Source organism: Halichoeres trimaculatus, unplaced genomic scaffold, assembly GCF_033239565.1.
Source record: "Halichoeres trimaculatus isolate MK-OKI-2021-1 unplaced genomic scaffold, fHalTri1.1 fHalTri1_scaffold_23, whole genome shotgun sequence".
NCBI lineage: Eukaryota > Metazoa > Chordata > Actinopteri > Labriformes > Labridae > Halichoeres > Halichoeres trimaculatus.
In genome coordinates, this window is record NW_027437201.1 from 751,539 (window position 1) to 767,208 (window position 15,670).

General features: G+C 48.1%; 1 protein-coding gene across 1 annotated transcript; it reads left to right on the forward strand.

Annotated features, from left to right (window-relative positions):
* Positions 1-907: 907 nt before the first annotated feature.
* bsk146 (brain specific kinase 146) lies at positions 908-15,536 on the forward strand. The gene is made up of 5 exons (XM_074663305.1): positions 908-1,192; positions 6,612-6,877; positions 6,960-7,162; positions 7,585-7,776; positions 7,846-15,536. Exons 2-5 carry the CDS (start codon positions 6,706-6,708, stop codon positions 8,617-8,619), a joined length of 1,341 nt encoding a protein of 446 aa, XP_074519406.1. The 5' UTR covers positions 908-1,192; positions 6,612-6,705; the 3' UTR covers positions 8,620-15,536.
* The last annotated feature ends 134 nt before the right edge of the window (positions 15,537-15,670 follow it).

Consider the following 15,670-nt stretch of genomic DNA (forward strand, 5'->3'; position numbering starts at 1 on the left):
AACCCAACAGGACTCCTGCTGCTCCATGAGTGTGTGTGTGTGTGTGTGTGTGTGTGTGTGTGTGTGTGTGTGTGTGTGTGTGTGTGTGTGTGTGTGTGTGTGTGTGTGTGAGAGAGAGAGAGAGAGAAAGAGAGAGAGAGAGAGAGGGGAAACTGTCCCTGGAGACGACTCCTCCCTGTTTTCATCCTGTGATGCAACCAGCTGGTAACCACAGGACGACCCACCTCCATCACTGAGGCTGATCACTGCAGACCAGGTCAGTGCTCCATCCCGTGCTCAGAAAGGTTCCAACATAAATGTGTGGATGTAAGAGAATCTGAAGGGTTCAGGCCGGTTGTCACAGCCTGATGAAGCAGGAGGGAGTCCTGCAGAGAAACTTTAGACCTTGATCCACGGTCTAAGTCCCAACACCAACATGTGAGTTTTGTTTTCACACAAACACATTTTTATTAGAAGAGAGACTTCAGCACTGCAGACAGAGGATGCCTCATCTGCTGGGCTCATGAGGCCTTCAGGAGCAGCTGGTTAACACCAAACACAGCCCTTCACTCAAAGAGGGTTAGATGCGACTTAGATCATGAAGACAAACAAAATGAGATATGTGACACAAAGAGTCTTTGGAAGATATATCACAATCACCTGACTGATGCGAATGTGAATGTGTGTGAGTGCGTGTGGTTCATGTTGAATAAGTCCCTCTCTCACACATTCAAACCGTTTTTCCTCAGCCCTGGTGTTTGAGCCGCTGCTCTCTTATATTTCCCACGGGCCATGAACGCACCATAATCTGTACGGAGACAGAGCAGCGGCGGCTCCCGGCGGAGCTGCGCTGCAATTGGCCAGGGCTGAAAGAAGGGGGAGGGTTTTTCTCCCCCCTCCTCTTCCTTGGCTCACTACTGGTGCTCCTCTCCCCTGCTGACTCCCTCCCCCTCCTCTCCCCGTCCTCCTCCCATCCTCCTCCCATCCTAGAGGACGGAGCGATGCGGAGACAATAGGACGCAAAGCCTGAGGAGGCTGCAGGATGCTCGGCTCCACATCCCCCGTTCTTCGGCTGCTCTCGGCTCACGGACTCCCGCCTCTCCTAGCGTCTCTCCTTAGGCCTTCGTATGCGCTCAATCCCCGCGGTGTGTTCAGCTGCTGCCCGGGCTCACAGGGCGGAATTCACGGCCCCCCGATGGGAACCCACTGACGGGTGAGTACCGGAACAAAGCCGGTATGATGTATCCTCACCTGCACCCTGACTCACCCTCTGCGGCCTCACCCAATCAGAGCAGCACCACAAACGACAGACAGGTGTTCTCTGATCATTATCCTCTTCAGGCCCTGTAATTGTGTGTGTGTGTGTGTGTGTGTGTGTGTGTGTGTGTGTGTGTGTGTGTGTGTGTGAGAGAGAGAGAGAGATCCTGCACAGTATTTAAGGTCATTTTCATCCGTACCACTGATCACAGCATCCTCCTCAACCATGCATTTGTAGCATCTTCTATGTGTGTGTGTATGTGTGTGTGTGTGTGTGTGTGTGTGTGTGTGTGTGTGTGTGTGTGTGTGTGTGTGTGTGTGTGTGTGTGTGTGTGTGTGTGCTTGTGTGTGTGTTGAACTCAGTGACAGTGATCCCCCTGAGTGTGGGTGCAGTCTGAGGACACACTGCAGGTGGATGTATTATGACGTAGTCCCTTAGGAGGATGTAGAGGCTGAATGTTTACATCCCCCTGCTGCACGTGATGCGTTCAGGGCCCTCTGGTCCTCTGGTTGTTTCAGCTTCTGGATGAGATGGAGTCTCTGAGCTCCTCCTGCAGAGGTCATATAGGAGTGATGTTTATTAATCTGCTGTTTTCATTCTGAGACGCTGTGGGTGGTTTCCATCTCAGTCAGCTAGGGCTCCTTAATGGCATGTAAAGACACACATTGCAAGCACGCACACACACACACTGAGAAACACAGGCAGGATCACACACTAACTTGATGAGTCACAATGTGGGCCACTGAGACTCTGTGGTGTGTCTTTTTTTGCAGAGCTGCAAACTTCAGCTCCTCATGTCAGAGAGCTTCAGGAGAAAAACAGAACAACAAATGCATGTTTAACGATAACCTTGTGACATCAGCAAGTTCAATTAATATATGTGTAAAGATAAACCACTGACAGAAGGAGCTGATGACTATAAATGAGTCAATCTTCATTCAAAGTAACAGATCAGTGCAGGTTCAGCATGACTGTTGTCCACCATCCTCAGCCAGCAGGTGTTTCATCTGACATCACAGTCAGAGAGCAAGCTTCAAACTGACCATGTGCAAAGATAGATGACATGTTAGTCAGTCAGAGGTGGTGCAGAGGGATGGAGGAGCCCTAGTTTTTAAGCCCTGCCCCTTCCTTTGACAAAAACCAGGGGCAGGGGCATATCTGATTTAATAAAATGAAGCCTATGCTAAAGTGCTAAAAGTTGCTGTTCATGGAGAATCCTCTTGAGTCTGGCTGGAAGACCAGAAACCCCATTAACAACCAGCAAAAAACACAGATTTACCAGCATTAAAAATATACTTACAGCCTGGTTCAAAAACAGCCTGGGCCTAAATACTGACTTTGCTATCAGCACAACAACTGTACAGGGGGGTGGGGTGTTTTCTGACTCTGTGGTTTATAAGATATTAGGACCAGGTGTTGGATCCCTCAGGTGCAACACTCAGGTGTTTCCCTCAGGTGTGTCCCTCAGGTGTCTTTTCTTTCAGGAATGTCCCTCAGGTTTTACTCTCAGGTTTTACCCTCAGATGTGTCCCTCAGGTGTCAGATCTCTCAGGTGTTGGATCCATTAGGTGTTGGATCCCTCAGGTGTCAGATCTCTCAGGTGTTGGATCCCTCAGGTGTCGGATCTCTCAGGTGTTGGATCCCTAAGGTGTTGGATCTCTCAGGTGTTGGATCCCTTAGGTGTCAGATCTCTCAGGTGTTGGATCCATCAGGTGTTGGATCCCTCAGGTGTTGGATCTCTAAGGTGTTGGATCCCTCAGGTGTCGGATCTCTCAGGTGTTGGATCCCTTAGGTGTTGGATCCCTCAGGTGTTGGATCCCTTAGGTGTCAGATCTCTCAGGTGTTGGATCCATCAGGTGTTGGATCCCTCAGGTGTCTGATCTCTTAGGTGTTGGATCCCTTAGGTGTCAGATCTCTCAGGTGTTGGATCCCTTAGGTGTCAGATCTCTCAGGTGTTGGATCCCTCAGGTGTCAGATCTCTCAGGTGTTGGATCCCTCAGGTGTCGGATCCCTCAGGTGTTGGATCCCTCAGGTGTCAGATCTCTCAGGTGTTGGATCCCTCAGGTGTCGGATCCCTCAGGTGTTGGATCCCTCAGGTGTCGGATCCCTCAGGTGTTGGATCCCTTAGGTGTCAGATCTCTCAGGTGTTGGATCCCTCAGGTGTCAGATCTCTCAGGTGTTGGATCCCTTAGGTGTCAGATCTCTCAGGTGTTGGATCCCTCAGGTGTCGGATCTCTCAGGTGTTGGATCCCTCAGGTGTCGGATCTCTCAGGTGTTGGATCCCTTAGGTGTCAGATCTCTCAGGTGTCAGATCTCTCAGGTGTTGGATCCCTCAGGTGTTGGATCTCTCAGGTGTTGGATCCCTCAGGTGTCAGATCTCTCAGGTGTTGGATCCCTTAGGTGTCAGATCTCTCAGGTGTCAGATCTCTCAGGTGTTGGATCCCTCAGGTGTCGGATCTCTCAGGTGTTGGATCCCTTAGGTGTCAGATCTCTCAGGTGTTGGATCCCTCAGGTGTCGGATCTCTCAGGTGTTGGATCCCACAGGTGTTGGATCCTTTTGGTGTTTTTGTCAGGTATGTCCCTTTGGTGTGTCCCTTAGGTGTTTTCTTCAGGTGTGTCCCTTAGGTGTGATCCTCATATGTGTCCCTTGAGTGTCCTTCAGGTGTGTCCCTCAGTTGTGTCCTTTAGGTATTTTCTACAGGTCTGTCCCTCAGGTATGTCCCACAGGTGTGTCCTTTGGGTATGTCCCTCAGGTGTGTCCTTCAGGTGTGTTGGGTCTGCCAGGTGATATTCGCTCATTAGCTGATGCATGTAATCATGCTGGATGTTAGCTTCGCAAAAAGGCTGTTAGCAGAGGACAGCTCCCTCAGCTTCTGTATAGCACTTCCACAAACTGAGCGGACTGAACCTTTGAATCCTGACCAGCTGTTAATGAGGAAGTCTCTTATTACCCACAGGTCAGAGGTCAGAGGTCAGGAGAAGGTCTGTTCTGACCTTAAGTCCCAGATGAACCAATCAGAGACTTGACATTCCCGGGATATATGTCAGTGGGTAGAGATGCTACAGGGACCACCATCTTTATATGCGAACACACACACACACACACACACACACACACACACACACACACACACACACACACACACACACACACACACACACACACACACACACACACACACACACACACACACACTCTTTCTGGCGCCCTGCTTGTGAACAGTGGTTGTGATTGTGTGGCTCTCCCTCTGTTTCTCCCTCATTATTTCTTTGTGATGATCAAACACACAGCAACACTTTGATCCTGTGAGTGTGTGTGTGAGTGTGAGTGTGTGTGTGAGTGTGTGAAACCATGCCGTGTTCTGTCAGGGCATCACAGAGCTGTGTGGGCAAACATGGACTGTTTCAGGAAACAGGAGAAAGAGAGAGGACTGGAGTTGAGACAGAGAGAGGAGGAAGGTGGAAAAGCTCTGATGGATGGAGGTCAGTGTGTGTGTGAGTACATGTGTGTGTGGTGGGGGGCGTACGTGGCTCTGATCAGCTCTTGGTGTGTTGAATAGCTGGTTGCGTAAGCAGTCTGGGATTATTTGGGTCCCAGCCCCCGGTTTACAGAGGACAGGACAGGAGGAAGAGGAGGGACTGGATTCTGGGTCGGCTGAAAGGAGGAGACGTGGAGGGTTTTCAGGACGCTGCGTACAAAAGACTGAGAGGGACAGAGAGGGTGTTGTGAAATGTTTGGTTCAGAGTCTTAAAGAAATCCCTGCTCAGAGTCCAAACTATAGACTGTATAAAACATGGACGTAGTTGATGTCACCTGTCTGTTCCTGGCTCTTGCAATGAAGCCAATCCACAGACTCAACCACAATTGATATGATGCCAGCTGTGAGCTTCCTCTTTAACAGCTACAAGGTGCCAGTCAGTCAGGTGACCTGAGCTGTGTCTCTGATTGGACAACTAAACGATCCTAATAACTTTTAAACTGCTGAGTTAGAAAAAGAATCACTCACTGCACAGTGTCCTCTGATTCAAGAGGAATCAGCCCAGTCCCCCATGTACAGAGTGGCACACACACACACACACACACACACACACACACACACACACACACACACACACACACACACACACACACACACACACACACACACACACACACACACACACACACACACACACACACACACACACACACACACATGCAGGCTTGACATTAACTTTTTTGCCCCCCAGCCACTGCAGATAGTCTTTCCCCAGAGTTCCTAGCCACTTAGCATTTTCACTGGCCACATTTTTTTGTTGTATGATTCTGTTTAAAGTTTCACTTTCATTTCTCTCTGTGCACCCCTTCCCGCTGTACCCTGAGTGTTTTTAGTGCAGTGTGAGCTTAAATGAGCTCCATCACATAAACGTTCTCACTTAAAAAAGTTACTGGAGTTTAAAGTTTGTGACTTTAAGCAGCAGCTGGTGTGAGGGATTCAGGTTTTATCTGTTTTATAAAAAAATGTGTGAGTGAAAAAGAGTAGCGTGCACGCACATGCACACACACACACACACACACACACACACACACACACACACACACACACACACACACACACACACACACACACACACACACACACACACACACACGCAGCCCGTACTTAAAAAATTAATACATTAAAACAACAATGATATATATGTAAAACATATGTTTGTGCCTACTTGTGTGTGTGTGTGTGTGTGTGTGTGTGTTTGTGTGTGTTGAGCTTTGTCAGGAAGCATATTCTGAATTTATATGTGTGCCAAAGAGGCTGCTTTCCAGCTCCTCCTGTTATGTAAAAATTGTGTGTGTGTGTTAGTGTGTGTGTGTTAGTGTGTGTGTGTGTGTGTGTGTGTGTGTGTGTGTGTGTGTGTGTGTGTGTGTGTGTGTGTGTGTGTGTGTGTGTGACTCAGCTCGCAGCCTGGCATCTTCTCAGCCAGTAGCATTTAGAATTACTTTGCCTTCACTGCAGATAATTAGCATTTCCAGAGACGATCACACTGCAGATCAGAGCAGACTGAGCTGCAACATGCACCACTCAGAGACCTCACACACACACACACACACACACACACACACACACACACACACACACACACACACACACACACACACACACACACACACACACACACACACACACACACACTCACGCGCACACATTTCCACTCAGCCCCAGGAACCAGGAACCGTCTTTGGATCTGCTCTGGTTGTTGTGGTTCTTGGAGGTGTGTGGACCTGTTTTTGAACTCTCCTGACCATGAAACCTGTGTCAGTCCCCACAGTGCCCCCTATGGTAGGTAAAGCCTGTACACTGACTTGAAGATGTGTCCCCTTTTGTCCTTCTCTCAGTCTCATCAGGTGATAGCTGCTGCTGCTCTCATCCTACCTCAGCACTTACTCCCCACTTTCTTCCTCTGGTCTACCCCCTGAAACTGTCTCCACAATGAGTTCCTCCCCCCTGGTTTCCCGAGCTAACATGGACATCCTGGACGAGCTGCAGCTCATCGCAGCCCAGAACCTGGAGAGGCTGGAGGTCAACAAGTACTATGAGGTGATCCGGGAGCTGGGCAAAGGCACCTATGGAAAGGTGGACCTGGTGATCCATAAGATCAGAGGTAAGTGAAGTCTGCACAGAAATGGCTGAGGTAAAGACTGTTAGGTACGGTCCCTGAGATCTCTTTCACTCTGACCCCAAAGGTACAAAGATGGCGCTGAAGTTCCTGAAGAAGAAGACAACCAAGCTGAAGTCGTTCCTGAGGGAGTACAGTATTTCTCTCTACCTGTCACCCTGCCCCTTCATCATCAACATGTTCGGCATCGCCTTCGAAACCGACGAGTACTATGTGTTTGCACAGGAGTACGCTCTGGCAGGAGACCTCTTCGACATCATTCCTCCACAGGTGATCATCCTGCATCCTTGTCCTTCATCCTGTATCCTACATCCTTTGTCCTTCATCCTGTATCCTTCATCCTGCTGCTCTTGAGTTGTTTGTCTGCTGTTCGTCTATCGCCTTGTTGTTTGTTATTTTCATGCCGGTTTTATACTTTTGTTTTACTTTGTTGTTTTTCTGATATTTGTCTATTAACAATCTTTATAAACCCGAGGACTTCTCTCACTTTGCCCCACCGGTGTCTCTCCTTTTGGTGACTGTTCCTCTGATTTCTGTTCCTGTGGTGTCTCTTCCTGTGTCTGACCCACTGGTGTCTGTTCCTCCTGTGTCTGACCCACTGGTGTCTGTTCCTCCTGTGTCTGACCAACTGGTGTCTGTTCCTCCTGTGTCTGACCCACTGGTGTCTGTTCCTCCTGTGTCTGTCCCTGTAGGTGGGTCTTCCTGAGGCAGTAGCGAAGCGCTGCGTGCACCAGGTGGCCATCGCCCTGGACTACCTGCACTGTAAGAAGCTGGTGCACAGGGACATCAAGCCGGAGAACATACTCATCTTTGACAGAGAGTGTCGGAAAGTCAAGTTGTCAGACTTTGGGATGACCCGCCGAGCCGGCTCGCCTGTGAAGAGAGTGAGTTTGACCTCCGTCTGTGTTTCTCTGACATGTGCACGCTGTGTTCACCCGTCTGTCTCTCTCCAGGTGAGTGGGACCATCCCCTACACGGCCCCTGAGCTCTGCGACATGTCCCGTCATGAGGGTTTCTGTGTGGACTACAGCACTGATGTCTGGGCCTTTGGCGTGCTGCTCTTCTGCATGCTGACCGGGAACTTCCCATGGGAGAAGGCCCTGCCGTCAGACTCCTTCTACCAGGAGTTCATCCGCTGGCAGAAGAGGCGGACCAACACGGTGCCGTCACAGTGGAGGCGCTTCACCGAGCAAGCGCTGCGAATGTTCCGCCGCCTGCTCTCTGTGGAGCAGGACCGCCGCTGCTCCGTGAAGGAAGTGTTCGGATACTTCAGCCACTCTTGGATGCTGGACCCTGAGAACAACAATAACCATGGCAACAGCAACAACCACAGCAACGGCAACAGCAACAGTGGAGGAGGAGAGAGAGTCAGTGGGGGAGGGGGTGGGGGAGGAGGAGTTCGAGGAGAGGTGGACGGTACAATCTCCTCTTCATCCTCGGGTGAGGAAGAGGAGGAGCTCCTGGTGGAGAGGATGAAGCAACAGACTTTATCTCCTCTCTCCCCCCTCTCCCCGCTCTCCCCCATGTCGCCAGTGGGTGTGGAGCGTGGGAGTGGTGGTGGGGCTAAAAGTGGGGCGATGGAACCTGGGGGCGGTGGCCACCATTTTGTGTCTGTTTCCACCAATAGCTCCGTGTCTTCCACCAACAGCTACGACCGAATGCCCAGAGAGAACGGCTCACCTGGCGGCCGCATGCTGGTGGCCACACCCATCGAGATTTGTGTCTGAGCATCAGAGCATGGTCACAGACTCACCATTACACACTTTTATACCTCTCCTAAACCACTAAGACGTGCATGCACTGGAAGGACGAACAGGACAAAGCTTTAGAGGAGGAAAGAGCACACCATGAAGACTTGTGATCCATAGAAACCCTCTGTAGACTGGATCCTGGTCCCAGAGAAGTCCCATCAACGCTCTGATTACCACGCCTGATGTTTAAAAAAACCTGAAAACAGGAAAAGTTTCTTCCATTCAAGATTCTGCCACTAACCATCCTGAAAGAAGACCAAAACGTTTCTCTCAAAGCAATACTTTAGCAAAAAACTTCACAGAAGAGTTAGCATGTTAGCGTGTTGGCTGTGTGACCTCTTCAGACTAAGTGTGGCGAAGCGTGGGACGTGGACAGACAGAGGATTTCTATTTTTGACTAAAAGACTAAAACGTTTGAGGACTAACGTGGAATGAGGAGCCGAGTGCTGGTTTGAAATGTTCCATGTGTCAGAGAAATGTTGGCTCTGAGTAGATGAATCCTCCACAGATTATTTTATTTTCAGAACTTTTTATTGATTTGAATCTGAAAAGGATATTTTTTCTATGTTTTTTTGTAAAACACTTTTCTTTGTTTCCATTGATACTGTCTGAGGGTTGGCAGCTCTGTATACCAGAGAAATATCACGTCTGAATGTTGGCGATGTCAGTTGCAGAGACAGCTGACCACGCTACTTGAACATATCTACTTCAGAGGCTTTTCTACAAACTGCTCGATCCTTTCCTTTTAAACTTTCTTTGACCCGCCGTGTTCGAGTTCTGTTATAGTTGATCAAAAAACAGAGATCTTAGCGTTTTTCGAAAAACGAGAAAAAGAGGAAAACCTTTTTAAAAGCCTGCATGAAAGTAGCTCAGATGTGCGTCAAACTGAACCGGCTTCACCAAAAAAAAAAAAAAAAGACAAAAGAAATGTAAAATGTTGTGATGTGGATATTTTTGCCGTAGCACAATTTCTTGCATTACGTCCCCCAAGTGAATACCACCGTCATTATCTCCTGAGACAGGGCTAAAAATCAGAGAGTTCAGCATCCTCACACAGCCGCTGGTGTCCTCTGAACCTCTGAGTCTGATCGACGTCAGTAATCCAAGATCAGAGTGAGACCAGCTGGGAGTCTCAGCTAACAGAGAGGAAGAGATGAATGCTGGGTAAAGAAGACAGGAGGTGTTGCATGCTAATGTCAGACTCACCTTAAAACATCCTCTGATGGTCCTGCAGGTTTTCAGTCTGTGTTCAGGATCATAATCTCTGAATCAGTGAAGTTATCAGAGCTGATCACATCAAGCTGAAGCTCCTCTCATCCTGACTCCAAAGGAAACCAGCATCTGTGTGAGCAGCTCACTCTCTACTTTCTATTCTGTGTAATGTATTTGTATTGCTCTTAGCGTTGTGTACATTTTGCCACATTCAGTAAGAAAAAAAAGCAAAGCATGAGGACGGATCATGAGATGTAGGGATTCAATTTAATCCTTTTATGAAGGTTTCTGCTTCTAAACTGCCACTTTTAGTGAAGCACCGTGGCTTAAATGTTTTTTACACGTTTAAATTAACTGCAAACAGTAACCTGTTCGTTTCTTTGACTCCTTCTAAATATTTCCTGAATAATTTGAAGAAAAAAAGAGCATCGGATCACGCACAGGAATGAGCGTCTAGTGACATAAACCTGCATGAACTTGTGTGTGCTGAAGCTCTGTTTGTGTAAAACCTGTTTCTCCCGTCACAAACCGTAGTTCTCCGTAGATGTAGCTGCACACAACATGTTACCTTACCCTGTGAGATACTCTCTCTCTCTTTCTCACACACACACTCACACTCACACACACCGTCTGGATCACGCTCACACTGCTGCTCCTGGATCAGCCAGCAAGGAGCAGAATGAGCGCGCCCTGTGACCATCTCTGAGCTCATCAGCAGCTCCTGACCTACAACAAAGGACTCACACACTCTGAGCTGTTCTGTATGTGCCAGCTGCAGGCCAGCATCTCCTGTGTGTGTGTGTGTGTGTGTGTGTGTGTGTGTGTGTGTGTGTGTGTGTGTGTGTGTGTGTGTGAAAGAGTGTGAGTGCACGGAGGGGGCTTTCACATGATGTGAGAGGAGAGGAGGAGAGTACACTGCCTATTCATTACCTCATCATGTAAATCACCAAACTACACAAGTCTGAACTTTGCTGACCTCCTGTCTGACTTTCATCCTTTCTACAGACACTCAGGGGAGAGCGGGGTTAGCTGTCACACTTTTTTCCTCCAGCATGAATTGCTAAACATCTTTCGGCAGTGACTCCTAAGAATACAAGGAATTTAACTCTGGTTTAAATTGCACTCTTTCCACAACAACTATTATGAATAAACACGAAACATTACAAAAATAGAAGAAAATAGCTTCTTTTTTTTCTTCGATTTTTGTAATATCAAGTGTAAATACCATAGACTGAATAAAAAAAGGACATAATCACATGGACATCACCCGTCTGTTTCTGAATCTGTGATATGAAGCCAATCCAAGGATGCAGCCACATTTGCTTTGACGCTGGCTGTGAGATTCCTTTCTAACAGCTACAGGGTGCCAGTCAGTCAGGTGACCTGAGCTGTGTCTCTGATTGGACAATCAAACGATCCTAATAACTTCTAAACCACCGAGTTGGGAGAATACAATTCACTTACCATACAGTGTGTGCGGATGGAAAGAGTTTAAGACCCTGTTTTTTTAAAGCATGCTATAAATGTGTTATCAATGCTGTAAAAGTCTGTTTTTATGGCTGGGTGTGTACATAACTTCTGGTCTTTCTGCACCAGACTCAAGCGGATTTTTGTTGAACAGCAACTTTTAGCACTTCCGCATAGTCTTCATAATTACTAACTGGATGTTGCCCCTTGATAAATACACAACTTACGGCACCTTAACATGTAATAAGTGCCGGTCATAAACAAGAAACACATCTTTAGACCAGGCTACAGTGTAAAACATACACATGTAAGACAACCATCCCCATAGTAAAATGTGATGACCCCAAATGGAACTTCTTGGTAGCATCAAGGCTAAGGACAACAACAAGTTAGCTAGCTAACAGTCTAAACAAGGGGTGCCCAAATTCTTCTCAGTGAAGGGTCAAAAACAAACCACTGTGGTCGGTCACAGACCAAAACTAAACATTCATGATGTCGTGCATGATATTAAATATGCCTATAGCATAGTTGTGCACGAGTACTTGTACAAGTAATTTTGAAAAATGAAAACACTTGTCTTTACTGTATTTCACAGCATGAAACATCCATGTGGCACAATTACTGTCGATGTCTTAAAAGACATCCAGTGAAATATTGAAATATAACCTGAACAACATGGGACACAACATGCTCTTATGAAACCAAAATAGTGCATGTTCCATCCTTTTAAAATAAGGAAAAGTAAAAAAAAAAAACTAACACCTGCTTTAGATTTTTTTTTCTATAAATGACTACTGTATTTACATTTATTTACAAAGATTATACTCTTTTCAAACAGCAACTTTCTGTCTATATTTAGGCATACTGCTGTAGAATCAATTTCTGTAAAAAAGTACTCATGTTCCCAATTATTTGTAAACTTTCTCTTGTCGAACTGCCACTGTCTTATATGCGCCATCCCAGCCATGACCCTGCATCTCCTCCTCTCTGGTTATGGACTTCCAGATTTAGTCCCAATGTCGTTTGCTTCCTTTTGTCTCACAAGACAATGGAGTTTGCACCAGGGGGGTAGTCCGTTGTTGCCTTACAGCGCCTGCTCTGGCTGAACAGTCTGATGCTGGAATGACAGTCTCTTTTGCAGTTTCTGCAGATGGGCTGTGAGCCAGCCTCTGTGGATGTTGGTGCTGCCCTCTTCCGACTGCGCTTTTTCCTCTCCTCCCAAAGGTCCTCTCTCCTTTTCTCACTCCTCAGGATGCCAGCGTTGATGGCGAGCCTCCATTTGCTGCAGTCTGCAGCTATTTCTTCCCAGCCAGCTAGGTCGATGTTGCTTTCCTTCAGATCATGATTGCAGACATCCTTGTAGTGGAGTTGAGGCCTTCCCTTGGGTCTGGATCCTGTGGCAAGCTCTCTTTTGGGATTCTCCCGTCCTGCATGTGGCTGACATGGCCAAGCCAGCGAAGACGCCTTTGAGTGAGCATAGCAAAAATGCTTGGTGTTCCCGCCTGTGTCAGAACGATCTTGTTAGAGATATGGTCCTGCCAGGTGATGCCCAGAAGCAGATGGAAGGTGTTGAGTCTGCGCTCTTGATGGGAGTAAAGGGTCCATGATTCACTGCCGTACGTCAGTGTGCTGAGCATGCAGGCTTGGTACACCTTCATTTTGGTTTTGGTGGTCAGCATGGAGTTGTCCCAAACCCTCTTTGACAGGCGAGCCATTGATGTTGATGCTCTGCTCTGCTGTTCTTGTAGACGGTGATGATGTTGGGGTCCCGCATGTCCTGGGGCACACTCCCTTCATCCCAACACTGTAGGAGGAGTTTGTGGAGGTGGTGGAGGAGAGAGCTCAGCTTGCCAGCCTTGATGACCTCTGGGGGATGCCATCCCTTCCTGGAGATTTTCCACAAGCTAAGGTGTTGATAGCCTTCCTGAGCTGTTCTATAGAATAGAAAAGAAAATACTTTATTTATCCCCGAGGGGAAATTCAGGAGTCGCAGCAGCATTTTAGAAAACAAAAGTAAGAAAGTGTATAGAAAGTGCAAAAAGGTCCATAAGAAAATAGATGACAACATCCAGTCCACCACTCTCCAGCCCAGCCAGTCTCCACCTCCACAGGGTCCAGGACTGAGCCTCCCCAGCAGTCTGTTCAGTCTCTGTCTCCTGGATCCTGTCGGCTCACAGCAGGTGAAGCTCCTCCGATGTGGCGCCGGCGTCCGATGTCAGCACCGTCAGCCACGTCCGTGAACAGCACGATGCCACTGGGCTAGCACGGCTAGCTCGTCTCCCAGCGAGACTATAGATGGTGGAACATCCAGCTCTTCCATGACAGGTAGGGTGATGGTGTTTTCCACTGCTGTTTCAGTGACCACTGGTGATTTCCCTTTCATAGAGCTTCTGGTGGTGCACTGCCTATCTTTCCATCTGCTTGCCTTGGTCTGACAGAATGGCACCTAAGGCAGCCTTGAGTGGTGCGACCTTGGTGGTACTTGGGCCAAAGGCTTTCTTCATTCCCTCGTACATGGCACCAGTGTTGCCACTGTCAGAGGCGAGTTGGATGCTCTGGCAAAGGTCTCGTCGATAGCCATTGGCGCGCTGTCGAGCAATCCGCTGGGCATCACTTCGAGCCTTTCTGTGTGTGGCGAGTGTCTTCGCTGAAGGCTCCCTTTTGTAGTCAAGCATTGCCTTTCGCTTGGCTGCAATTGCTGGTTGTAGGAGAGCGATTCCGGAGTCAAACCAGTCGGGGTTTCTCCTCTCCTTCTTGCCAAAGATGTCCATGGCAGATTTGTTAGTGGAATCATGGATCTGACACCATCTCTCTTTGGCGCTGCTGTTTGGGCAGTTCCTGAGAGCAGCCTCAACAGTGCTGGCGAAACGCTCACTCACAGCAGGGATTGATGTCCGTGCTGTGTTGATGCGAGGGCGCCCTTTCTGTTTTGAGCGATGGATTTCCTTGCACCGAAGGCGCACCTTACTGACAACCAGGGAGTGGTCGGTGTCACAATCAGCACTGTGGTAGCTGCGGGGAAGCGAGGACGCAGTTCAGCATGGGCCTTTTAGTGACGACCAAATCCAGTTGATGCCAGTGGCACGATCTAGGATGCCGCCAGGACACTCTGCGGATGGGCTTGGTGGAAAAGAACGTATTTGATAAGCAAGGAGCATAACTCCAACTATTTAACCCATATTTGGGGCAGTAGTTGACGGGTGCCAGTTACCGTGTGTGGCCACAACAAGGCACTGCAGGAGTGCTGGTGATGGAAGGGCTGTGTACCTGCAAGAGGAGACTTGCGCACTCGGCTCCTCTTTTCACCCCCACTAAGGGGGGCTAGCCGGTGGCACTTTCTGAAAGCAGAGAGTAGCAAGCAGGAGCAACATGCAACACACAACATGTACTAACTACGAACACTGCTTCACACTACTGCACTAACGCATCACACACACCCTGTGTGCAAGCACATGCACACACAGTGTGTGTTGAGCCTCTGTGACTGACCATACCACAATTTAAGAAACAGCATCCTCTGGTGGTGAGATATAATGAGTCTGACAACTAACCCTGTTCTCCTCTACATCATTACACACACACACACACACACACACACACACACACACACACACACACACACACACACACACACACACACATACATATGACTTGAATTCAGCATCAACATTTGACTCTTTTACCCGGAGTCCCAAAGTTTGAGCTGTTAGGGATTGTCCTGCAGCTCCTTGTCTCTTGAGCAGTCAGAAATGTTTGACACGTTTCAATTCTCTGCTTCATCTGTGACATCGAAACCTGTGGCGTTACATGACCAGTCATTAACTGATTCGTCACAGGAGCAGCTGTTGTTACTGTAGGAAGCTCCACAAAGCAGGCTGAGTTTTTGTGGAGTTCACAGGCCACAGTTTGAGGGTTTTCTGCGTGTTCTGTGGTAAGTGTGATCCGATTTTGCTTCCTCACAGTGAAGAGTGAGTCTGAAGGTTTGTCACTTTGAAAAAAAGGAGGTGTCGCGGTAAATGAAGCTCCTCCATCCATTTCAGCCCTGACATGTTGTCCTGCAGCTCCATGTCTCTGTCTTCTCACACGTCTCACAGCCCTGTTCATGACCTCTGTGGAGTTGTAGTGAATAGATGATCACAGCGCTCGAACTCGTACCCGGTTCTGTCTTTGCAATACAACTGTCTTCCTGTAAACTCAGATTAAGTCAATAAAACGAGAACTCTTGTTGAAGTTTGGACATCTTTTTTTTCTCTGCAGGAGAGAGTTTGTATAATTCTATGTTTATACAAAGAAATATTGCTGTTATAGCAGGTTTATCCGACTCGGCAACTGGAACGAATTAGAGATT

What these genes read in the sequence shown, in the direction of transcription:
- bsk146 (XM_074663305.1), top strand. Translation starts at nt 6,706, where the DNA reads ATGAGTTCCTCCCCCCTGGTTTCCCGAGCTAACATGGACATCCTGGAC. An exon ending in GGTGATCCATAAGATCAGAG is followed by an intron (nt 6,878 to 6,959) that starts GTAAGTGAAGTC and finishes CTGACCCCAAAG; the next exon opens with GTACAAAGATGGCGCTGAAG. An exon ending in TCGACATCATTCCTCCACAG is followed by an intron (nt 7,163 to 7,584) that starts GTGATCATCCTG and finishes CTGTCCCTGTAG; the next exon opens with GTGGGTCTTCCTGAGGCAGT.